Source organism: Pelobates fuscus, chromosome 5, assembly GCF_036172605.1.
Source record: "Pelobates fuscus isolate aPelFus1 chromosome 5, aPelFus1.pri, whole genome shotgun sequence".
In the NCBI taxonomy this organism is placed as follows: domain Eukaryota; kingdom Metazoa; phylum Chordata; class Amphibia; order Anura; family Pelobatidae; genus Pelobates; species Pelobates fuscus.
In genome coordinates, this window is record NC_086321.1 from 291,404,604 (window position 1) to 291,429,119 (window position 24,516).

At 44.8% G+C, this 24,516-nt stretch overlaps 1 protein-coding gene across 1 annotated transcript in view; it reads left to right on the top strand.

The window, feature by feature from the left end:
- Positions 1 to 24,516, top strand: part of NWD1 (NACHT and WD repeat domain containing 1) — a 72,415-nt gene that overhangs the window by 29,643 nt on the left and 18,256 nt on the right. Inside the window, exons 13-15 of the mRNA XM_063455429.1 lie at positions 15,293 to 15,490; positions 19,408 to 19,530; positions 23,459 to 23,655. Coding sequence (XP_063311499.1) covers positions 15,293 to 15,490; positions 19,408 to 19,530; positions 23,459 to 23,655 — 518 coding nt within the window. The remainder of the gene's footprint in view (positions 1 to 15,292; positions 15,491 to 19,407; positions 19,531 to 23,458; positions 23,656 to 24,516) is intronic.

A 24,516-nucleotide genomic window follows, 5' to 3' on the forward strand; every position in this document is an offset into this window, starting at 1 on the left:
ACAATCCCTACCTCTCCATGGCACACTCCCACCCTGTTTTGTCTACTACAGTGAGTTATTTGTTGTGTTACTTAATCCTTTACACCACCTTTCTTTCTCCTTTAGACTTTTTACCTTTTCAGGTTTCTGGGCTCAGTTGCCTGATTATTGTGCTGTTTTTTTCCCTATTCTGACTATGCTAGTTTCTGGGTTTACTGTGTAGTGTTGTCCTAGCGCTACTATTGTATTTGCTTCTTTGCAAATCTATTGTGCCTCTGGATCTGCACTTCCCCTGTCTGGGGTTCCCCCCTCTGACAGGGATGCTAGAGATGAGGCCACTCTTATGGCTTCAGAGGAGTTCCAATCTCTCCTAGATTCCACTATGACACACTTCATTAACAAGGCCTTGGCCTTAGCAATGGGAGTCATGTCTTCCTCTATCACACACTCTATTAACCAGGATTTTATGCAGGTGCAGGGCAATAGCCCGCACGCTGTTCAGACACAAATAGCCACTAAATCGGCTCAATCTGGCAGCAAAGCTCTCTGCAGGGCCGGCGCGTCCATAAGGCGGCACAGGCGGCCGCCTTAGGGCGCACCGGCCCGGGGGCGCAAAAGTCCGGGTGACCGGCAGGAGGGAAGCGCACAGCTCCCCTCTCCTGCCGTTCACTTCTTGTAACGTGGCCGAGCGCCAACTGCAGTGCCGCGGACTGTGTGGAGGGGGCGGGGATATGACACGTCATATCCCTGCTCCCTCTGTAGCACACAGCGCGACTGGCACCCAGCAGGGGCGGAGCAACAGCCGGCCACCTTCAACTCAGCATGGCAGGAAGTCCTCCCAAGAAGACTGGAGCACGAAAAGGCAGAGAGGAGGGGGGCTGGGCAGAACCAGCTCCTCCAACTCCCAACTACCTCAGGCTGCACTTTGGATCCCAGGGAAGCCACCCTCCTGAACCTGTCTGTCAGTGTCTCTGTGTGTGTATATGTCTGTCAGTGTGTCAGTGTGTGTATATGTCTGTCAGTGTGACAGTGTGTGTATATGTCTGTCTGTCTGTGTGTGTATATGTCTGTCTGTGTGTCAGTGTGTCTGTGTGTGTATTTGTCTGTCTGTCAGTGTGTCTGTGTGTATGTCTGTCTGTCAGTGTGTCTGTGTGTGTATACGTCTGTCTGTGTGTGTATATGTCTATCTGTCAGTGTGTCTGTGTGTGTATATGTCTGTCAGTGTGTCAGTGTGTGTATATGTCTGTGTGTCAGTCTGTCAGTGTGTCTGTGTGTGTATATGTCTGTCAGTGTGTGTCTATGTCTGTCTGTCAGTCTGTCAGTGTGTCTGTGTGTATATATGTCTGTCAGTGTGTGTATATGTCTGTCAGTGTGTCTGTGTGTATATGTCTGTCTGTCAGTGTGTCTTTGTGTGTTTGTGTATGTCTATCATTGTGTATGTGTTTATCTGTATGTCTGTCAGTGTTTGTGTGTATCTGTGCGTCTGTCTATCTGAATGTGCATCAGTTTGTGTATATGTGTATATGTGTATCTGAATGTGTGTCAGTGTGTGTATCTTTGTGTATGTGTATCAGTGTGTGCGTGTGTGGCAGTGTATGTGTATATGTATATGTGCATATATCTCAGCATTCAAACACCAACACTACACACAAATAAACACCTGCATGCAAACGCCAACACAACATACAAACACACCCCTGCATTCAAATGTCAACACTACATACAAACACACCTCTGTATCAGACACCAAAATTATATTTAAACACTCACCTGCGTTCAAAAACCAACACTACACATAAATGCATGCTTGCATTCAAACACAAACACTACATACAAACACACCCCTACAATCATACAAACATACTCCATACAAACACATGCTTACAGTCAAACACACAAATACTGCTCCATGCTAAATACAATCCTGCAAGCATGTGGAATCGGTAGAGCCCCAGCTTTCAAAGCATTGTTGAAGTTGCACGACAGATGGGGATCTATCTTTTAGCCATCTGTACAGTCTGTATGTCTCTGTATGACTGTGTATGTATTCAAAAGGAATAAACGCAGGCAACACTCCAATAGTAAGGATGGTATATTTATTGATAGGTGAACCACCCCAAAGAAAGTGCGAAGTTTCGGCTCAGCAGAGCATTATTGCATGAGCTGAAATGTCACACTTTCTATGGGGTGGTTCACCTACCAATAAATATACCATCCTTACTATTGGAGTGTTGCCTGCGTTTATTCCTTTTGAAGACTTTACTGGTGGATCCAGCAACGTCCGCCTGACACGGAGCATCCACCACTGTGGATGGCCGGAGCATTTACACGGTATCAGTGTGCAGGGTTCTTTGTTTGTCTGTGTATGTATGTCTCTGTATGCCTTGTCTGTATGTCTCTTTATGACTGTCTGTGTATGTATGCCTCTGTATCATTGTGTATGTATGTCTCTATATGCCTATCTCTATGTTTCTTTATGTCTGTGTCTGTGTCTGTATTTCTGTGTGTGCCTGTGTATGAATGTATGTCTGTGTTTGTACGACAATGTACCTGTATGTGATGGTTCTGCTGAGAAACCATCTGGGTAACCCAGATGATCTACATCACCCTTGTTCAGCTGAATAGAAGCCTCCCAAGCACAAAGCTCAATACCTTGCCTTATGGCTTGCAAATCCCTGTCTAAAGACAGTCACAGTGAATTGAGTGCTAAATGCCCATTAAAATGACTAAATGACCCATTCTCTGGATTTGTTTGGTTTCATTCATGGTTACATTCCTGAGCAAATCTGGATGGAAGCCTAGAAAAGGCCATCACTTCTCATTGAAGAACTGTCAAGATACATTTTTGGACACCTAGAGCTTAAGGATTGCTGTTGGGGCACCACAAGCTAGTTTGTAATATTCTTATGCACTGCTAAAACACAAAATAAAAAAAAATGTTTTGGACACCCTGGGCCCTATAACAAGGTTGTATGAACTTATTGAGTCCGCTCTTTGACTTTGACGTGACTTAGGGTTGGTTACAATGATAAGTTTGCCTTGTAGGCAACGCTAATACAGCAATGTCTTCTTTTTTTATATAATTCTTTCTTTAATGAGGCATAAGCAATCAGCAATACAGAATAAACAGAAGGAGTTTTTTTTTTAGTAACAAACATAGAGAACCAAACTAAATATACATGTCTACACGGTAGTATTAGTGAACAGTTAGTCTCAGGATTAAGGCAAGACATGACCCCCTACAGCGATGTCTTCTGAACATTGCAAGGCGATTCTTTTAAAAATCGAACCTCGCAAACTATGTAAAGACGTTTACCGCTTTTTACAAAGTGCAAACGTGACTTAAGTGGGTGTTTCCACCCAAGGTTTTTGGAGGGGCCGGTAGAGGAAGTAGCTGTCTGACTGTGGATTTAGGGGATTGTACAGAGCAGACAGAGGTCCCTTCAATGCTCAAAGACTGGTACAGGATCATACCATCCATCCATTCTTCCCATCTTGCAGACGTCCTTGTACATCCTGCAGAGCACGGGAATCTGCCACCAGAAGGTGACCTTATAGTGGGGGCAAATTTGCAGTGTTTTATTAGCCATGGACTGGGATAACATCAAATGTTTAGGTTTTACAGATGGCACAGGGGTACTATTTAGAACTCATCTCTCATCCTATACAGGTAGTCCAAATGATTATGCCCATCGACCATCAAGACTTAATTACGAAGGAAAGTTTGGAACTGGAGCCAAAATACGCTATTCAAGAAGTCCCTTGGGACACACCCGGTTTTGTAAGCATCCTTTTCCTTTTGCCGAACAAAGGAGGTGGGGTCTGACCGGTTATCAGTCTCTGCCCTCTAAACGCTTCGTTCAATACCACCACTTCAAGATGGAAGGTATTCACTGCCTCCGGGACATTTTGTTGCCTGCAGACTGGAAGGTAAAAGTAGATTTTAGAGACGTGTACCTGAAAATTGCTATTGCAGAAGAGCATCAGAACTTTCTCCAGTTTCGATAGCTAAGGTCGAAATGGAGATTTGCATGTCTCCCATTCAGTTGTTACTCGGCTCCTTGGTGCTTCAACAAGGTTCTGAAGCCTGTGATTGTTTTTCTATGGACGCGAGGCGTTCGCTTGATAATTTACTTCGATGATATCTTCCTCTAGTCTCAATCGCAATCACAACTTCACATTCATCTATCTTGGACTTTTCACCTGCTCCAAAACCTGGGATTCCTGATAAATTAGGAAAAATTTGTCATTCAACCAGAACACATAGACTTTCTGGGATTCCATGTCGATTCAGTACAAAAGATCCTATGGTCAAAATAATGACCATCAAAAAAGAGATCAGACATTCAATGAGCCATCCGAAAATCTCTCTCAGACAACTAGCGGGAATCCTAGGGTTCCTAGTGTCTTCCATACAAGCAGTCTTTCCACGGCTTTTCAAAGACTCAAACTTCGCATCTGCGTTCAGGTCACTCTTACGAACCTGTATCTCACTAGACACAGGATCCAGAGAAGAACTGCAGTGGTGGCTCGCCTAAAAGGAGGCGTGGAACGGATGAGCAATCTTTGCCGCTGCTCAGGACCTAATCATAGAATTGGACGCCAGATTACATGGCTGGGGCATGCGCTGCAGGACGGTTTCTACCAGTTGCAAATGGTCCACAGAGGAGTGATCTATTCACATCAACTGTCTAAAGTTAATAGCGGCATCCTCTTACATTTGCAGTCTTTCTCCCAAAGGCATATCTTGCTCTATTCTTCTCAAGTTATACAAGTGTCAACTGTTTGCTATATCAATCATCTGGGGGGAACGAAATCCAGGATGTTAGCGATTATGACTCGAGAGTTTTGGCATTACAGCCTCCGTCAAAGCATATCGGTGATAGCAGAACACATTCTGGGCCTGAAAAATACCGAAGCGGACAGGAACTTTGCAAACACCTTTGGGACTCAGGAGATTGGCATCAACACCTGTCCATTTTCCACCGTCTTTCCCACCTGTGGGCACCCCTCCACAATGATCTCTTTGTGTCCCAGCTGAACACCCAACTCCCTTGGTTCTCCTTCAGCTGGCAGCTGGACCCAGAGGTGAGGGCAACAGACGCATTCCTACAGAACAGGACTACGCTCTCCCCCGTTTCAATCTCATATTCAGGACCCTTGTGTATCAACGATGTGTCAAGGGGACCTTGGTTCTGATCACCACATTCTGAAGAGCTCAACCTTGGTTCCTTTATCTATTAGAGATGTTAATAATTTCCCCTTGTCTCATACTGGACAGAACTTCCCTGTGGCTGATGTCAGGGCACTGGACTGGCATGCGTGGGATTTTGTTCCAAACAGAGTGTCTTTTAATATTTCCTGGAGAATGAAGTATTTTACTACAGAAGTATTTAATCCGAATTTCATGAATAACTCCAATCTTTGCCCAGTACTATGCCAGAAAGAATATGAATGTCGTACGGTATCATTAAGTTCAAACCAACATGATCCTATGTTCATCTCCTTTCAGTTTGTGGCTCAGCTTTAAAATAGCATAATAGGAGTCTCCATGTCTGTTATAAAATTCCCAGATTGTACTATTAACATGATGGAAAGTAATGATTTTATTAATGACATGGAGGCAAGTATTATTCCCACGCCCAATTGTTTTTTCCTTCCATTATTTTCTACTATCAGTATGTCCTGGTAAGTACAGAAAATACCTAATACACAGGTAGGTAGGGTTATGTTCTTCATGATATGGTATTTTCATTACCTGTATTTTGTTAACTTACTGCTAGACAGATGATTGTTGATTATGAGTCACAGACCTGTGATATTACCATATTCTTTCTTTTCTTGTAGTTGAATACTTACATTTTTTCTTTTTTTGCAGAAAGTAATGAAATTTCTTTCATTTTTTTTAAATTGATATAGATACATTGAACAGGAAAATTAGATTATATTCAGGTCATTTTTCATTGTCTATTGCAAACTGAAATTAATTTTAAGTTGGGAGATTTCATTGCACAGAATTACTGCTCATGCTTTCTTTTACTGTATCAGCATTTTTTTTGAATTTTTTCCATAGACGTTGCCAGTTTTGTAGTTTTTATTATTTTATTTTTTATTGAGTATTGATTTGCAATAACAGTCAATGGTACATTGTTATTCGTGATACATGACATATGAACATTTGTCGGAGAATACAGTATTGAACAATGACAATGACATTGCAATAATTATAGAAAGTTTGTAGACCTTTGGAAAGTTTCCTGTAGAATAACATTGTCATAAATATCAACAATATGACCATTAATCTGACCCTTATGGTTATCGTCCTATACTAGTGGCCTAGTGTCATTTTAGTGGCCTAGTGTTATTTTGTGTCATTTTACCCCACTCCCTCTAGCATGTAAGCTCATTGAGCAGGGACCTCAACCCCTCTGTTCCTGTGTGTCCAACTTGTCTGGTTACAACTACATGTCTGTTTGTCCGCCCATTGCAAAGCGCTGCGGAATTTGACGGCGCTCTATAAATATCATAATAATAATAATAGTGTCTACTACATCTTGGTGTTGGTACTGCATTTTATGTGGCAATTATACCATATGTGCCTTTGGGTATTACCTAAGACAGATTATAGGTAGGAGAGGGAGGGGGGATGGGGTTTGACCAGGTTAGGCATCAGGAGGGCTTGCTTCATTAGTGGCTAAAATCATTCATTCTGATTATGTCATCCAAGGAGGCAGATCGGTGGTGGGCGAACCCACACAGCACTGGAAATAAGGTAGCCTTTTTTACCTTTTTAGGGGAAAGGGGGCAAACCACGAAAATGGTGGTTTTAACAGCATAGGGTAACATACATGTAAAAATTCATGTTTGTGTTCCTGACCCTATGGTGTTCCTTAAAAGTTAACTTTAGCTGCACAGTTTGCAGAGGCTGCTGGCAGCTTTAGACAACACCTTCCTTCACCAGGATAAGAGACTCCAGTCACAATGGTCTGATTCTCAACTAAACCCATAAACTTCTTTTCAAATATTTTTAAATAAAGGTTTTAAATTTTTTTTTTTTTTTAATTCTTTATTTTTGAGCAGACGATTTTGAGATTTACCGTATAAGCTTTTACATTTATGCATTTGATATCACATTTGCTGGTATAGTTTTACAGAGAGTCAGCGGTATAAGTTACATTTTAAATTTTTTATACGTTGCTTTTCCGTTATACATTTCGTCTGTTATTTTCTATTTTGTTGGCAAGCAAAATCAACTATGTACAATAGCATGTAGCTAGAGGGTAGGGTTGGGAAATAGTGTTTCGGTCCCTGGCCCCGGAGGGTATGTGACCGTTTACCTGCTTCCCATTAGTTGCTACTGCTAATAGGTGTTGTGATTTATTCCCTCATTTGTCAGTTAATGAATTACTAGAGCTTGCATTCAATAAAAGAAAGTTAAAAGGAAAGTAAAAGGTAAGTAGTAAGAGACAAGTACATAGATATCCGTTGTTGCTGAGGTTGCGTTTTTTTTTTGTGTTTTTCGAGTTTGATCCCTCACACGTCCGGTGGTGGTGCCGCTGCCACCCGTCCGGGTGATGGGGTGATAATTGGTAGTAATCGTGTTTTTAGATTTCCGCTTTTTGAGCTGCGTGGATGCTGCCCTGCTCCCCGGGTTGCTCCCTTAGGTGTCGTATTGTTCCCATAGGTCCCATACTCTTTGGAACTTAGGCATTGAGTTTCGTACCTGGGCGGTTAATTTATCCATTATATAGTTATCTCGCATTTTAGTTTTGACCAGGGAAATACTCGGGAGGTCTGGACAAGACCATTTTTGTGCCAAGGCCCTGCGGGCCGCCAGGTAGAGCATATTGAGTAGCCTTTGTTCATGCCTGGGGAGGCCTTCAGTGGGTCTCGAGAGTAGGCACGCCCAAGGGTCCATTTCCAGTCGTCGTTGTAGGATTTGGGAGCTAAGGTCTACTATATTGCGCCAGTAGTTTGCTACCTCTGGGCATTCCCACCACATATGAATATATGTTCCTTTCCCCCCACATCCATGCCAGCAGTCATCTGTGGGGTTCAGTCTCATGTGCTTCTGTTTTACCGGTGTCATGTACCACCTAAATAGTGTTTTATAGGATTGCTCTTGAAGTGTTATACAGATTGTGGTTTTGGTGCATGCTTCCCATATCTCCTGCCACTCCGTGCCCTCTAGTGTCTCCCCCAGGTCGGTTTCCCACTGTTTGGTATAACGCAGTGCGTCCTCTCCGTCCGGGGCCCCTATGAGATGGTTGTACATTAGTGTGATGAGTTTGGTTTGTGTCGTCTCGTTGTAGCATAGTTTTTCGTAGAAAGTCAATGGTGTTAGGGCTGCTTTCCTTACGTCGGGTTTGTGTGCAAAGTCCCTGATTTGCATGTATCTAAAGTAGTCTCTGGTATGTAAGGTGGCTTTGGTGGCTAGGTGATCATAAGTTACTACTTGTTGGTTTATATATAGGTGGGTATATCTTTGGAGCCCTGTGGCTTCTATCCCCTTGTAGTCACCTGCCCTCATTCCCGGGGGGAAGGCCCTGTTTCTAAGGATCGGTGTCATGGGGGATAATTGGGTACTGAGGGTGTACTTCGTTTTAGTTTGGTCCCAGATCTGAATGGAGTTGAGTATGGCTGGGTTCGCGGTTCTTAGCATGGCTCTTTGGGATTTGGGCGCCCATATGAAAAATTGTGGGAGGTCCTGACCTGTCATCAGCGACTCCAGGTCCACCCATCTTCGTTTTCCTGGTGGTGCGTGCCACTGTATTATCTGTGTCAGCTGTGCAGCTAGGTAGTAGGCGTATATGTTGGGCAGTCCCAGTCCCCCCCTAGGTTTTGGTCTATACATGAGGGCGCGCGCTATCCTTGGTCGTTTATTATGCCAGATGAAGGCATCTATAGCTCTTTGGATGCCTATTAGGTCCCCTTTGGTTACCTGTATCGGGAGAGCCTGAAAGAGGAATAAGATCCTCGGTAATACGTTCATTTTTATAGAGTTTACTCTTCCCAACCATGAGATGGGCCTGTCTGTCCACTGTTCTAGTTCCTTAAGGAGAGTTCGGAATAGGGGTGTATAGTTGCGGGTAAATAATGAGGAGGTGTTAGCTGTCAGTCGTATCCCCAGATACATGAATTCGTCAGTGGCTATCTTGAAGTGATACCTGTCGTGTATGTGGGCTACGTCCGTGGGTTCTAAGTGGAAGGGCATGGCCACGGATTTGGAGTAGTTTACTTTGTACCCCGCAATCGTCCCAAAGCGCTCCAGTACTTGTGTGAGGTGTCGGAGAGACTGCATGGGTCCTGAAGCGTTATCATGACATCGTCAGCATAGGCTGATACTGTGAATGGTGTGTCTCTTATTACGATGCCCTGTATGTTTGGGTGCTGTCTAATGGCTTGTAATAGTGGTTCTAAGGTTAGAGCAAAGAGTAATGGGGACAGTGGGCAACCCTGTCTAGTGCCGTTCCCTAGCGTGAAGGGTCTCTTGCGGGCCCCTGAGATGAGTATTTGCGCTTTTAAGTCTGTGTATAGTGCTTGTATTGCTGTGACAAAGGCCTCTGGGAACCCTTGAAATTGGAGTAGTTCAAATAAATAAGGCCATAGCACTCTGTCAAACGCCTTCTCCGCATCTAAAGAGAGTGCCAGAGAAGGCGCCTTGGAAGCCCCCATGTGCCAGATCGTGCTAACTCCCCTGCGTGTGTTTTCATATAGTTGGCGGCCTGGCATGAAGCCCACCTGGTCCGGGTGGATCAGGCGCGGGAGCAGGGGGGTCAGTCTGGATGCCAGGATTTTAGCGAATATTTTAAGGTCGGTGTTGATTAATGAGATGGGCCTGTAGCTCGGGGCCAGTGTCTCGTCCTTCCCTGGTTTTGGCAGAAGGACAACATTTGCCATTGCCATGTCGCCATCGGGTGTCCCTCCCTGTAGAAAGTGGTTGCTAAGGGTTGTGAGGGGTGGGGCCAATACGTCTTTGAATTGTTTGTAGTAACTAATGTCATAGCCGTCTGGTCCTGGTGCTTTGTTGCCTTTTAGGGATGCTATTGCTGCCTCTACCTCCATCTGTGTGATTGGTGCCTGCAGGTCATCGGCTTCGGCTCCGCTCACCCTTGGAATAGTGAGTTCGGAGAGGAAGCGACGCACGTTTGCCATATATGTCGTGTTGGTGGTCTTGAGTTGGGGGGAGTGGTTGTAAAGGTCGGAGAAGTAGGATGTAAACACTTCGTTTATAGTTTCAGGAGTTTTGACTAGTGTGTTTGTTGTTGTGCGTATTTTTGTTATGGTTTTGCCTTGCGGTCTCGGGCGGAGGACTCTTGCTAGGAGTGTATCTGTCTTATTGGCCTTTTCATAGAAAAGTCGTTTTGACCATAGAATGGACCGTGAGACCGTCTCTAGAGTGATGTCCCTGATTGAGTGTCTGATGTCATTGAGTTCCCTGAGGAGTGGGTCTGTTGGGTTTGTCTTGTGTTGTTGCTCCTTTTTGCGTAGAGCAGATTGTAAGTCAAGTAGCTGTTTCGTTTTGGCCCTCTTTTTCTGTGTGGCCAGTTTTATGAAGTGTCCACGTATTACTGTTTTATGTGCTGCCCATACCGTGGTGGGGCTAACCTCGGGGGTCGTGTTTATGTCAAAGTATTCTGTGATGGCGTGTTGGATGGTTGTTCGTGTTGTGTCATCCCTTAAGAGGCTATTGTTGAGCCTCCACGACCAGTTGGATTTGTAGCATAGATTGCTGAGTGTGAGTGTGATGTCTGCGTGATCTGACCATGTGATGTTGTTAATTTCCGTGTGGATTGTTTTGGCCATCCCTGCTCCGTTGAGAAATATGTTGTCTATTCTGGAGTATGTGTTGTGTGGTGCTGAGTAGAACGTGTAGTCTGTTGTGGTTGGGTGTTGCAGCCGCCAGGCGTCAAGGAGGCCTGTGTGTGTCAGGAATGTGTGTAATTGCTTGTCCTGGCTCCCTCTGCCCTGTGATCTGACGGTGCCTGGTTTTGTGCTTCTGTCAGCTGCTGGGCTGGGTACAGCATTGAAGTCGCCCCCTACCAGGAGGACCCCTCCCCCTGTTCCCGCCACCAGCATTTCCAGGCTCGCCCAGAACTGTTGGTCTGGCTCGTTGGGAGCATAAACATTAATGATGTGTATTTTAGTGGTGTAGAGTGTGCCCCCTATGTATATAAATCTCCCCTCTGGGTCGGCTTGAATGGTGGTAATGTTTAGGGGACAGTTTTTATGTTGGAGAATTGCTACTCCTGCCCGTTTCCGTAGTGCTCGTGCTTCGTGAACTGTCGTGTAGTTTCTGTCCGTCAACCTAGTGGTCGCCGACCTGGGGAGGTGTGTCTCCTGTATTAGTGCTATGTCAATTTTTTTGGCTTTTAAGTCCCTCACCAGCAATCTGCGCTTGTTGGGGGGAGTTAAGGCCTTTGACATTTAACGATAGTACCTTAAGGGCCATTTGGAGATGTATTCAGGGCATTGAATGTGGCGGGGTCCCCCTTCCTCCAGGAACCGTGGGCTGAGGTGGGCGCTGAGTTGCTTACGGGGCTCCTCCTCGGGGGCGCAGGCAGCATCCAGGCAGAGAGAGCGGGTGAAGAATCTGTACTTGTCTTAAAGAATAGAGTAGGAAAAGAAAAATAACTTGAGTAAGAAAGAACATTTGCATCATATATTCACATAAACAATTAACATAAACATTCGTGAACCATCTGGTCTTAACCTGTGCCAGATGAGAATGGGGGTGTTCACCCCCTCCGAGTGGCGTAAAAAAAATCACCTCTCGGAGTCGGTGATTGCCCCGCGTTAATCCACTGTGGTGTGAGCCACAACCATCTTCGTGTTGTCGCCCCTGGGGCCTGTGGGACCTCCCCTGCGAGTGTTCGCTCTAACTTTCATACCCTCCCGAGTTAGTCTATATAGGGTGTGGTTAAGGTTTACAGGAGTGTTGTGTGTCTTGCTGTATGCCCTCCCGTTCTCCCTCCATCATTGTTTCTCGTCAGTGCATTAGGAAAACATTCCTGCCCTGTGTGTTAGGCACATTAACGGGATGTCTGAGTAAGGTGTAGTTGGGAGTGTTTCAGCATGCCTAGGAGCGTCCCCCTACCTGTGTGCAATCTGTACCTGAGAGTCACCCCCCCCCCTCCTCCCCCCTCCTCCCCCCTCCCTCTTGTGCTCGGGTGACCATCCCGGCTCCTTAGTAGTAAAATGTATAAAAGGTGTAATATATTAAGTCGTGATGACATGGGATTTGAACTGTCTCAGTGCATCACTCCCAGTGCAAGCAGCACCCTTGCGTTAAGTCCATTCAGGCTGTGTTCGTGGTCTGCAGTGCTGTTGGTGTCAGTGCCGCTGTGCAGCATGCAGTGAGGTCATCTGCTCTCTCCTTCCTCTCTCTCCCCCTTGTTTTACTGAAGACAGTACCATCCATAGGTTTTAAACAAATTGAGGAGAGGGTTGTCGGGGGTTTAAGGGGTGTGTGAGTCCTGGTGTCTGCTCTCAGAAGAACTTAATCGTCCAGAGCGCCAAAATTGCTGCAATAAGTCTTGTGAGCGCTCTTTTGGAGTTGCGCCTGGCTGTTTGCGGGTCTCAGTCCTCTCGGTCCGCTTGTGCCGTGATCGTGTACCACTCTCTCGGGAGGGGTGTAAGGGCTGGTCGGGTAGGCCCAGGTAGGGCGAAGTCTTGCGGTGGCGTGATTCCTAGGTCCCTGAGGAACTTGTGTGGGTCTCCTCCCGGTGTGTAGGCAAGTGTTCTTCCAGCTGTGAAGGCCACTATTTTGAATGGGTGTCCCCAGGTGAAGCGGATTTCATGTTGCCGCAATATATCTGTCAGCGGCCTCCATTCTCTCCTTCTTTGCAAAGTGCTCGGGGCCAGATCTTGGTATAATGCGATGGATTTGCCTTTGTATGTAAGTTCATGTTGCCGATTATACCACAGTAGGGCCTCTTTGGTTGAGAAGTGATGGAAGCATATAATGATATCTCGTGGCACATCTGTGTTCGAGCGTCGGGCCCGCAGGGCTCTGTGCGCCCGGTCCATAGTCCATTGGGCTTTAGGGATTTCTGGTAGGAGATTGCTGAAATATGCCTCCATGATTGGTGCCAGGGGGCCCTCTTGTGTTGCTTCTGGCCATCCTCTGACTCGGAGGTTATTCCGCCTCGTGCGGTTTGATAAATCCTCCACTTGCATTTCCAGGTCGCTGATGTAAAGGTTTAGGGACGTGGAGTGCTGTATCACTGTGTTATGGCCTTGCACTATGGTTTCCACGCGCTGCTCCAGTACAGCGGTGCGGGCGCCTAGGGCCTGAATCTCGGCCTTGATATCTCGGGCGCTACGGGTGATCTCTCCCGCCAGATAGGTTCTCACCTCTGCAAGCTGTTTCGAGATTTGTGCGGCGGTATCCTCACTCTGTTCGGGCTGTCCCCTATCTGTGTTGGAGGATGGGGAGTGGGAGCCTCGTGTGCCCGCCCGGCGGCCATCTTGTGCGGCCTGTGTGGATCTGGAGGCCGCGAACATGTCGGCCACTGTGGGAGAGGATTCTTGCGGTCCCCCCTGTTTTTTCTTGCGTGGGGTGGCTCTGGGACCTTTGTGGGGCATGTGAGTACCTTTTAGCGGTTGCGATGCTGTTTGCCGGTGCTGGATTTAGTGTGGATTCGCGGGAGCTCCCTTGTTAGGCTGCCATCTTCGTCGGCTGCCAGCGAAGAAGTGGGTTTTATATTTTTACATCAATATATGCAATACTTTTACATTGAATATATTTAAGACAAATTGTATATGGAGATACATACATCAAATGTACAAAGAGTACAAACAAAACAACAAAACATTTGTATATAGTAACAACAATACAATTACTTCATTATATATATTTTTTCCCATGTGTAGTTAACAATTAGCTTTTTAAATCAAAAAGAACCCATAAACTTCTGTGTGGCAGAGTAGTAATGTATCTCTCAGCTCTATGATAAATAGAACTGCTCTATAAATTGTTAGTAGCCATACTGTAGATCAGGGCTGCCCAACAGGTAGAGATCCCCAGATGCTGTAGAACTACAACTCCCATGATGCTTTGCATGCCTTTAGAATGCATTTAGAATGACAAAGCATCATGGGAGTTGTAGTTCTACAACATCTGGGGATCTACCTGTAGGGCAGCCCTGCTGTATATGTTATATGTTTGCACAGTTTTAACAAAATGGCTGTGCAGCCCCGAACTGACATGCTTACAGCCTTCTTGTGTGTATGGTGTGAGCTTTAGTTGAACACATGTAACTAGGAAGAAAAAACAGTATACTTGCTCTGTAACCAACTGTGCAAGCTGAAGAGTGACCCTTTACTCTCTGTTCTATACAATCACACCATTTTAACCTAAGTTTAACCTAATTTATTTTAAATGGTACTGTAACTTTTTTTTATGCGGAACCATATCAAATGCTTTAGCAAAACTATATTTCATAAAATACAAATAAGTTAGCTTAACATAGTTAAGCTATGTTATCTAAGTTAATTATATCTACAATAATCCACTCTGTGAAGTTCGAGGCTGTAGCAGAGGTTTCTTTGCACCTTGCAATTGTTTTGAACAAGTATTGTTGATTTGAGGCTACCTTACTCATTTGATGCTGAGGCCCTTGGATCTCAGGAACCAAGTGTATAGCCAGTAATCTGCTGGAGATCAACTGCGTGTTTCCTGAGGATCACTTTACTCTGCCATTGTTGGAGCACCCAATGTGCCATGAGGACCAGGATAGTGTGGTGTTTGAGATCAAAGGACAATTGTCTTGTAATAAAATTATATTCTTCCTTCTACTCGGAACCTACATGTTAATCACAGGTAGACTTCTTCACTATCCAGAAATTTTGGGACATGATGCGGCATTCACAAACCCTCCTAAAGCTGGAACTGGATGTACTATTGCCAAAACTTTGTATTACAATAAGATCAGTGTCCATATTAAACAGAACTTGCAATAAAGAAAGCTTAAATAGGGCTCTCTACAGGAAGTGTTTATGGAAGGCTGTGCAAGTCCTAAATGGCAGAGGATTGAGCAGTGAGGCTGCAGGGGCATGTTCTAGACACCAAAACTGCTTCATTAAGCTAAAGTTGTTCAGGTGACTATAGTGTCCCTTTAAGTATGGTGTGCATTATTTTGCCTTTATGTACCTGTTAGCTGGCAATTTAGAAAATGCCTCTGTAGGATAGCACCCATTGGATTTTTTATGACAAATGCCCTCTATATACAGTTGTTGCTAATTACTGCCAATATACAGTTGAATACAGTTTTATATTTAAAATATGCTGTCTTGCATTTCTCCCACACAGACCCTTGCATCATATACACAGAGATGTTAGCAAGACTACTCTTCTTCAAAGAGTCCTGTTCATCCCTAATTGGTGAGCTGTGTCAGCAGAGTAAGTCTTTGTTTGACAAATATCCACATCCCACCTTCATACCTAAATGTGGCTTTTTCCAGCCTCCCGGTGGACCGCTGCAAACTACGCTTACTGGCTTCAAAAAAGGTACAACATTCACTGGAGGGCTATGTATACTTTATAATGTTTAAAAAAAACTATAGGAATTAGAGCTATCCTGAAGATGATATTCACAAACAATGAAGATTCACAAACATGTCTGTATTTTGTTTAAAGGGACAATATATCCCCAAAGAAAACATGCATTTAATTATGCATTTTCATCACTGGAATATTTCTAAAAACTACTTGCAAAAGTGCTGATGCTGTCTTCAGCCTTTGCAAGCACTCCTCTTGTTCCCCAGAACATCTCTCCAATCACAGACTGTCATGGTCAATCTCCCTAGCATGCAAACTAAGGGACTCAATGGATACACTAAGCCAGACGTATTACCGGCCTTAGAAGGGCTGGACTTAACGTATTATAAAGTAGAGCGAGAAGAATAAAATAGTCAGACAAGCCAAGGTCGGGATTGAAGATGGAAGAATAAACGTAGAACAAAGCCAAGGGTCAAGGGTTCCAGAAGAACAAATAAACGGGAAACAAACTGAAGTCAGATACCAGAAAAGATACACTAAAGAAACGCACTCTCTGGCTACAAAAGACCATGACAGGGCAAGAAAGTGATGCAAGAGGGAGGTAAAAATAGGGCAAAGTAACAGCTGATGGGCTAAGGAACCAATTAGGGTAATTAAACAGATATAAATGGAGTGCTAGCCCAGATGTAAATTATGCTACATCCCTTTTAAGGGGATAAAGAGGGAGGTAAAAATAGGGCTAAGTAACAGCTGATGGGCTAAGGAACCAATTAGGGTAATTAAACAGATATTAGGGTAATTAAACAGATATAAATTGAGTGCTAGCCCAGATGTAAATTATGCTACATCCCTTTTAAGGGGATAAAGAGGGAGGTAAAAATAGGGCTAAGTAACAGCTGATGGGCTAATTAAACAGATATTAGGGTAATTAAACAGATATAAATTGAGTGCTAGCCCAGATGTAAATTATGCTACATCCTTTTTAAGGGGATAAAGAGAAGGAAGGCGCACTCCCCCTAGCTGGTCAATGAATGAATGTGCACACACTTGCAATGTCGTGATGAGCGTCTTCACACTGTGGGAGAGGCATGGGCTGAAAGGAGGCATGAGAGAGACTTCCCGATGCAACACATTGAGATGTTTTTTCAAGGCAAATGCCTCCCTCTTGAGTTTAGCTTCACTGAGCTAAACAACCAAGAAGTTACAGGACTAGTTTTCTGGTTGCAACTGGGTGGGAGGGCGGTAACAAGGTTAATTTATAAAAGTGCCATTTTCTATGGTAAAAATGACAAAGAAATAAAAACCTCAACACATAAAACACTTCAGCATGTGTAAGTGCTTTAATTGTTTGGTGTGTTTCTTGTATAAAAGATTTATATGGTACAAAAACTGATTCACAAAATTACACTGGCCGCAAGGCGAGCGATCGCCTATACATGGCTGAAACCAGAGATGCCCCATATAGCAAGTGTTATTGCGCGAATTAAAGAGGTGTGCCTTATGGATGACCTGACAGCTAGGAACAGGGGAACAGGGGGTCCCTGGGAACGTTCGGTAGGTTGTGGGAACCGTGGGACGAGAGCCCGTTGAGCACATAGAATACGGGACGAGACCTGTGCGGTTCTGGGGACCGGCCCGGGTCCCTCTTCCCTCCTCCCCTCCTCCTCCCCCTCCCCTTCTCCGCGGCTGCCTCCCTCGCGCTTCCATGCCCCATCTTGCCTCTTCTTTACACTTTTCTTCTCTGTTCTTTCCGTATACACTCTTCTCCTATCGGCACCACGAACCTTCTCCTATAAGGAGTGGGGCTGATCATTCTCAAAGCACAGCGAACCTTGTATTTGCATCAGGAGGTAGCATACTCTATGATTTAGTCAGAAAGTTTCAACAAGAGATTGTGACACATAGGTTCATGTCCAAATGTTGTTGTTAAGAAAGCTACTTCTGGGGCCTACACGAGACCGCAAAGGGGAGAGGCGGCCGCTCTCCTCGACAGCAATGTCACACGCGGTACCCTCGACATGCGGGCCTCCTACCCCCCCCCCCTATGGACCGGCGGGGGATATCCCGGTCCTCCCTGGACAACAGGGGCGGCTTGACAAGGTCTCACCACAAGATCAAGCCAACAATACAGCGGGGCAGCCCAATACAAGATGCATCCAAGATGGCGGCGGATAGAGAGGCCTCCAGCATCGTGACGGACACGGAGCTCCGACTAGCCACGATCTTCGACTCCTTTTGGGAGAAGCTGGAGGCACGCATGCGACCTCCCCTCCCGGACACCCTGACAAGAGGCAAGATACAATGCCCGGTCCAGGTGGCCGCACAATGGCAGGCTAACAATCCCACAGGCTCCATGCACCTGAAGGGCCGGCGCCACAGGGGCACTATCCCGAAGAAAGACCTTCCCAGGAATACCAGCGGCAGCCTAAAACAGACCCGGAAGACCGAGAAAGCGAAAAGCACGGAATACTCAAGTCCCCCTTACCGACAAGCTGCAGCCAGCGACGGACATCACGACTACAATATCGCACCTTACTGGAGGCGGGGACGGCGAGAGATGAAGCTCATAACAGCGGCGATTCCGAGCAGGACCACCGAAAGCACTCAAACACAAAAAGGGGTGCCTCACAAGCACAAACAGCAGCTGAGACCAAGACACACAACGACACCAGAGTGGGACTATGGTATTCCCCTTGCGGGGGTTGGCTGACCGGGACTCTAGACACTACAGATGCCTCATATAGTATCTATCTGCAAATGTTGTAGTTTTAATTGCTTTTCCTTTGATGTTACTCTTTTATGTTATGCTCTACAATTCAATGTTTAGGCCACTTCTCCAAGACACCAATTGGGGGGCCCTCCCTCCTCGTAGTAATCTCTCTACCCCTTAGTCAGGACAACCAGCTATCCTATTTCTGTGGCAATTCAAGAGTTGCAATGGCACCTGAGAAGGTAGTAAATCTTACTAAACTCGATCACACTAACCTAATGTAACATAGCACATACACTTCGGATGTGCCTATCCTCATAATCACTAAGTGCTCCACACTCCCAGACTTCAGCATGCAACTCACTAATACATACACACTATTACTAAGTACTGTTAACTTGTTAACTTTATTTTTATTCTTGCACAATCTTCTATGTACATTCTCATGCATGCGCCATGCTCTCCTCCTATGTCTCTTCTTTAACTATCGCTCCATGACATGTGCGTTATGCTGCCATATTCCAAACTAACGCGAAACTAAACTACTGTTCCAAACATCACGTAAAAAAAAAAATGTGCCCGTATATCATATACCACAACATGCTATACCAATGTTAACCTATTTTACCGGATGTCGCTGTTGTGGCACAAACCGGCTGTTTGTTCATCCTGTGCACAACCAAAATAAAGAATTTAAAAAAAAAAAAAAAAGAAAGCTACTTCTTTTTGTTGAAAACGTGTAATACGCTACCACGGGGATAACCAGGTGCTGTACTGAAATACCTAAAATGTGTTTTTTCATATGTCGGATTGTGATACTATATTGCACAACAAAAATAAAGAATTAAAAAAAAAAAAAGATTTATATGGTGTAACATATATAGTTTGTGTGGTGTACAAGAGAGCAAAATACATACTATGCATTTTTCTGTAAATAAGAACCAGTAGGTTTATAATAATTTTCTTCGAGGTTGGCTCACAAAGAAGTCTGTATCAAATTATTAACTGTACAAATACGTAAATATCTTCAATGGCAACTATGCAGTTTGATGGAAAACAGATAAAATATATCAAATAACTCTTTTAGTTTAAATTAAAGATTTAAGCTTTTTCTAAAGCTATATTATACGTTTGCTAATACTTTAATGTAGAGGACACCATACAATTCCAAGGGGGAATATGAATCAATGTCTGTTGCATTTATCATCATGTTTAGGCATCACTGTTACGGAAGTCAGCACAAACCAAGATCTTCTTGTTGTGGGCTCTGAAGATGGGACAATGATAGTGTGGAACATTGAGGACATTGAAGTTATTCATACCCTGATTGGCCACACTGGTTGGTAAAGTTGATAATTTCTCTTGAATTGAACGGCTTTCAAGCATAGATAGTGCATAAGCATACTGCCATATTAAAAATAGTTTACAGGAACTGTTACTTCCTGGCTTTTTTAACATTATATTAATTTGTCACTATATTTAATATTTAACAAATGTGTGTATTTGAGGTGTGAAAAATAAATTGTAGAAATCCACAAATCTGTATTCTTTATCCTCCATCTTAGCGTCCTGTCAGTCATTGTTGTCGGTCATTGTTGTAGGCTCTGTACAGAGAAAGGATTGGGGGCACACCCGAGACCTGCATTATGCATGAAAGATGCTGCCGCAGTGACCAAACTACATACATGAAAAAAATAATTGCAGCGCACTTAGACTACAAAAAATACAACACAAAGAAGGCTTCTAGATTGCCTATCTAAGAATAAATATGGGGATTTAGTTCCACCATATGGCCATATGATGTTAAGCCCACCACTGCTTTCAAATTACCCCAATGTTGGTGGGTCCTGCGCTAAAATGTGGGGGACAAATTAAATAGTACTAGTGTTAAAAATAAAGTGTATTATTAAATTCTTGTAAGAGCAAAGTAAGTATACAAAAATGAAGTGATGAAAGCAATTAAAAACAGTTTTAAAACTGAACAATTAGAGTGTTAGTGCTATAATGGGTATACTAACTATTGCAGATGATATCTGTGTTGAATGGAGAAAATAAATGTAATTGGTGTAGGCTCTGTCATAGAAGAGGAAAAATTAAACATTGTCAGGGTAAGGGTTAACTGTGATGGCTGGCCAGTACTTGAAGGCTATTGGGATCAAGAAAAAACACCTATTAAAACCTCCCTTATGCTTCCACCTGCCATGTCACATCCCCTACAAAATTATAAGGGGGGGTGGAGGAGGGGGCTTGGATCTCCCTGTGCCTCCACCTGTGACATTTGGTTGGGTCTTAAACTTAAATAATAGGGGTAGGCAGATCACTAAAGGCTAAACTTGATGGATACATGTCTCTTTTCAATGCGGTGTCTGGCAAGCAAGCGCTGGACTGAAGCCACATAATTCCGTCTGTGGGAACCTTGGCATAGTGGGGCCTCGGTAGCCCCGGTGGGAGCCCCGTGATGAACGGCTGGACAGGCGGCCCCGGTATCTGCCAGCCCCCCCAAAAACCTTTGGGGAGAACACCCGTTTCAGGTTTGTTTGCACCTTATCCAGGGCTGTAAATGTGCTCACGTAATTGCCCAGCTCTTTTACAAAATTGTCTCCGAAAAGGAGGCCTTTTGTCTGGGGTCCAGGCTCGGTTATGGCCATGTTGACCAGCTTAGGGTCTATTTTCATGAGAATTGTCTTCCGCCTCTCAGTACTTAGTGCAGCATTAGAGTTGCCGATGAGGCAAATAGAGCGCTGCGCCCACTCTCGGATCTCTAAGGGATCTAGTGGTTTGCCACCTGAGAGTGCCGCTTCGAGCAAGTCGAAGATTTTTGCGCTGGGGCCCAAGGAGTCAAGCACCTTGTCCTGGCAGTGGCGTAGGGAGTAATCCAGACCTTTTTTGGCTTTCCAGCCAGCTTTTCCCAGGAACTGGGCAATCTTAGGGTCCACCTCCGGTGTGGCGCAGGCCATATCAGGGACCGTTGGGCGTGGGCACTCTGCCCTAAGCTTATTCCTGGTCGTTTTATCCAGGGGTTTCCTGATCCTGGCCGCTATATATTGGGCCACATGGTCAGCTGGGAACCAGTCTGTAGACCTAGGGTGTTGTAGGTCGTCCGGGTTAAAGGACCACTCTAGGCACCCAGACCACTTCAGCTTAATGAGGTGGTCTGGATGCCAGGTCCTTCTAGGGTTAACCCATTTTTTCATAAACATAGCAGTTTCAGAGAAACTGCTATGTTTATGAATGGGTCAAGCCTTCCCCCTATGTCCTCTAGTGGCTGTCTCATTGACAGCCGCTAGAAGCGCTTGCGTGATTCTCACTGTGAAAATCACAGTGAGAGCACGCAAGCGTCCATAGGAAAGCATTATGAATGCTTTCCTATGTGACCGGCTGAATGCGCGCGCAGCTCTTGCCGCGCGTGCGCATTCAGCCGACGGGGAGGAGAAGAGGAGGATCGGAGGAGGAGAGCAGGAGGAGATCTCTCCACCCAGCGCTGGAAAAAGGTAATATTTAACCCCTTTCCCCTTTCCAGAGCCAGGCGGGAAGGGGTCCCTGAGGGTGGGGGCACCCTCAGGGCACTCTAGTGCCAGGAAAACGAGTATGTTTTCCTGGCACTAGAGTGGTCCTTTAAATAGGGGCTTGCCCTGAGGGTCTAGGATGATGGAGTCATCCGTGGCCACCTTACCCGTGCAGGCTTGTGTGATTGCCAGGCTGCGTTCAGGAGAAGAGTTCCCCGATTCCAAAGAGCCGATTTCCTCGGACTCGCTCATTACCTCCTCTAGGTCCGAATCAGAGTCGGATGTTTCTGTCTGGGCTTTTGCCCATTTCCATGTCCTCACCGTTTTTTCCCGGCGGGTGGCTCTTTTACGTGGTGGCCCCACGTCCTCAGTAGTGACAGGGCGTAACCTGTCCGTCATGCTAGTTTTGGAGGTGTGTTTGCCCATATGGTGGGTCTTTTCCGTAGCCTTGCGGCCGCTGACGGGCACAGGCTTGTCAGCTTGGGCCTTGGGGCGGAGGCTGCTGGGGTTGTGGTTAGACGCCAGGATGGCGTTACTAATAGATTGTGTCAGGTTCTCTGACATCGCCCCCATTGCCGTGAAGATGGCTTGGGTGAGCGATTTGGTCATGGTCGCATCCAGAAGAGAGTGGAACTCCTCCGAGTTCAACTGCTCCATGGATGCCACGTCCTCTCTCTGTGGTAAGCGTGGACGTGTGGCAGGGGACACGTGGTGCATGGTGTCCTTACTGGCATCAGCGGGTGTGGAAACCCCTTGGTCCCTGAGGTGCTGCATTACAGCCAAGTTACTCAAGCACTCTTGGGACACTGAGCTAGCAATCAGATGGAGCAGGGGTAGACTGATTGCACACAGGAATTATACTTGCACAAACTTGTATAGAGTGTGCCTAGAATAATGCTGTTCCTTCAAACCCTATGTGGGGAAGTAAAGAACTGTACTTAAATACACTAAGTGGGCAGTGAGCTCTGTGGCCGGCTATGGGGTACAGATCAAGGCACAAACAAAAGCTGTCAGCTTACCGAGTGTTCCCTCCGGAATGGCCGCAAGGGAGCACTGGCAAGCTGCCAGCCAATGCCAGTAGCCAATCCGCGCGCGTCCGCCGTCAGTGTGCAGGGGGCGGGCTGTGCGGCCACTATTGCGCATGCGGTATCTGGATTCAGAACGCTCGCGCCGGGAAACTGCCGCCACGGGTCGCTTGGGGGGAGGACGAATATGTGAACGGGTAATACCCGGGGAGGTGCGGGAGGGAGGGGGTTAACCACGGAAAAAATTGTACCTGCACTAGAAGTAGATCGAACCGATAGTAATGCAGGAATAATACCAAGACATATGCAGAATTACATGTAAGCATCAAAGACATAAAAAAAGCTCTAACAATCTAAACATAAGTTGCTCTGAGGAGAGCTAAAATTAGATGGTACTTAGCTGAGGCAGCAGCAAAGAAAGAGGGAGAGGAAAGGTCACATGAGTGGTTATAGATAGGTGGCCTGTTCCTATTGGTTAAGGGTATAATGTTGTGTTAACCCTTTGAAAACCTGTTCAAAATTTATTCTATGAATGTTTATACCTTCTCTTTGCTGCTGAGGTACAATAAAGAAAGAGATAAGCATAATATTCGCCTCCGTGTCCTTTAATAAAATTTGCAATTGTCTTGACAATTCCCTATAATTCCTAGCTAAGTGAATAAACCCTAATGTGCTTTCTGGATCAAAATGCATGTGATATGGTAATGTTATCTAATGTTTCAACTTTTGTTTAAAGCGGCAATAACATGTGTAAAAGTGTTTGGAAAAGGAGCTAGAGCAGTTTCTGGCTCCCTGGACAATACCTTGCTCATCTGGAACCTGATAACTGGCAAAGCATGCCTGCGAATTCAAGAGGACCACAGTATCTATGAAAATGCTTATCTGCACGTTGATGAGAAGACTGGGATAATTTACTCAGCAGCAGGGTCTCAGGTAGGATAATAGATCATGTATGAGATGTAACCTGTTTTTTTTTTTTTACCTGGGAAATCATGGAAGATATTACTGTAGACCTACATAGTACTATGTGTAGTACAGTGCCTATATTCCTCAAGTATAAGTGGTTGTATATGACAATCTCAAAGTTATATAAATATTTTAAAGTATGAAAATATACCATGCTGTGAGCATAGAATTAATCCTGGTTACTATAATGCAGAGCTGTGCATTCAGAGCCTCTTAGGCTCCTGTTAAGTAAGGTGATTGAGGTTAGTCTAGATTTTGGTTACCGGTACATCATGCTAAATTATATGTAGCCTTTCTATATATGCGGTTGGGAGGAAACAATTTAACTTCTAATATTAGAGCACTAGTTAGGCTAACACGTGCATTTGCATGCACTATCACAGGGCTCTATCCTCAGTCCGTTTTTTCATCAATGTGAAATAATGTTGACCAAAAATTAACAGTCTGTAGGATAGTGCCCATTTGGAAGGATTGTACCCAATGTTCTGTTGTTTTGTGCTATTATAAGGGCTAATAAAAGCATTTCAAATTTACCCAACCACTAAATGTAGTTCATAACAGCAGACACGTTACTCCCTTCAAAGAGCAAATACACAGGTATGATTTAACTTACACTGGTTTCAATAATGAGATATTACCAATATGAATTTGTCTGTAATTTTACACAGAGCATACTAAAGCAATTCTTTATTTATTGTTTATTACGTGGGATTGTGTTAGGTATTAAATACAGAGAAATTTGAGTAAATTTATCATACATGCGAGAAAACATACAGACCATTCCACAAACTGATATTACATATTATAACATACAGTTGAAAACTTTAC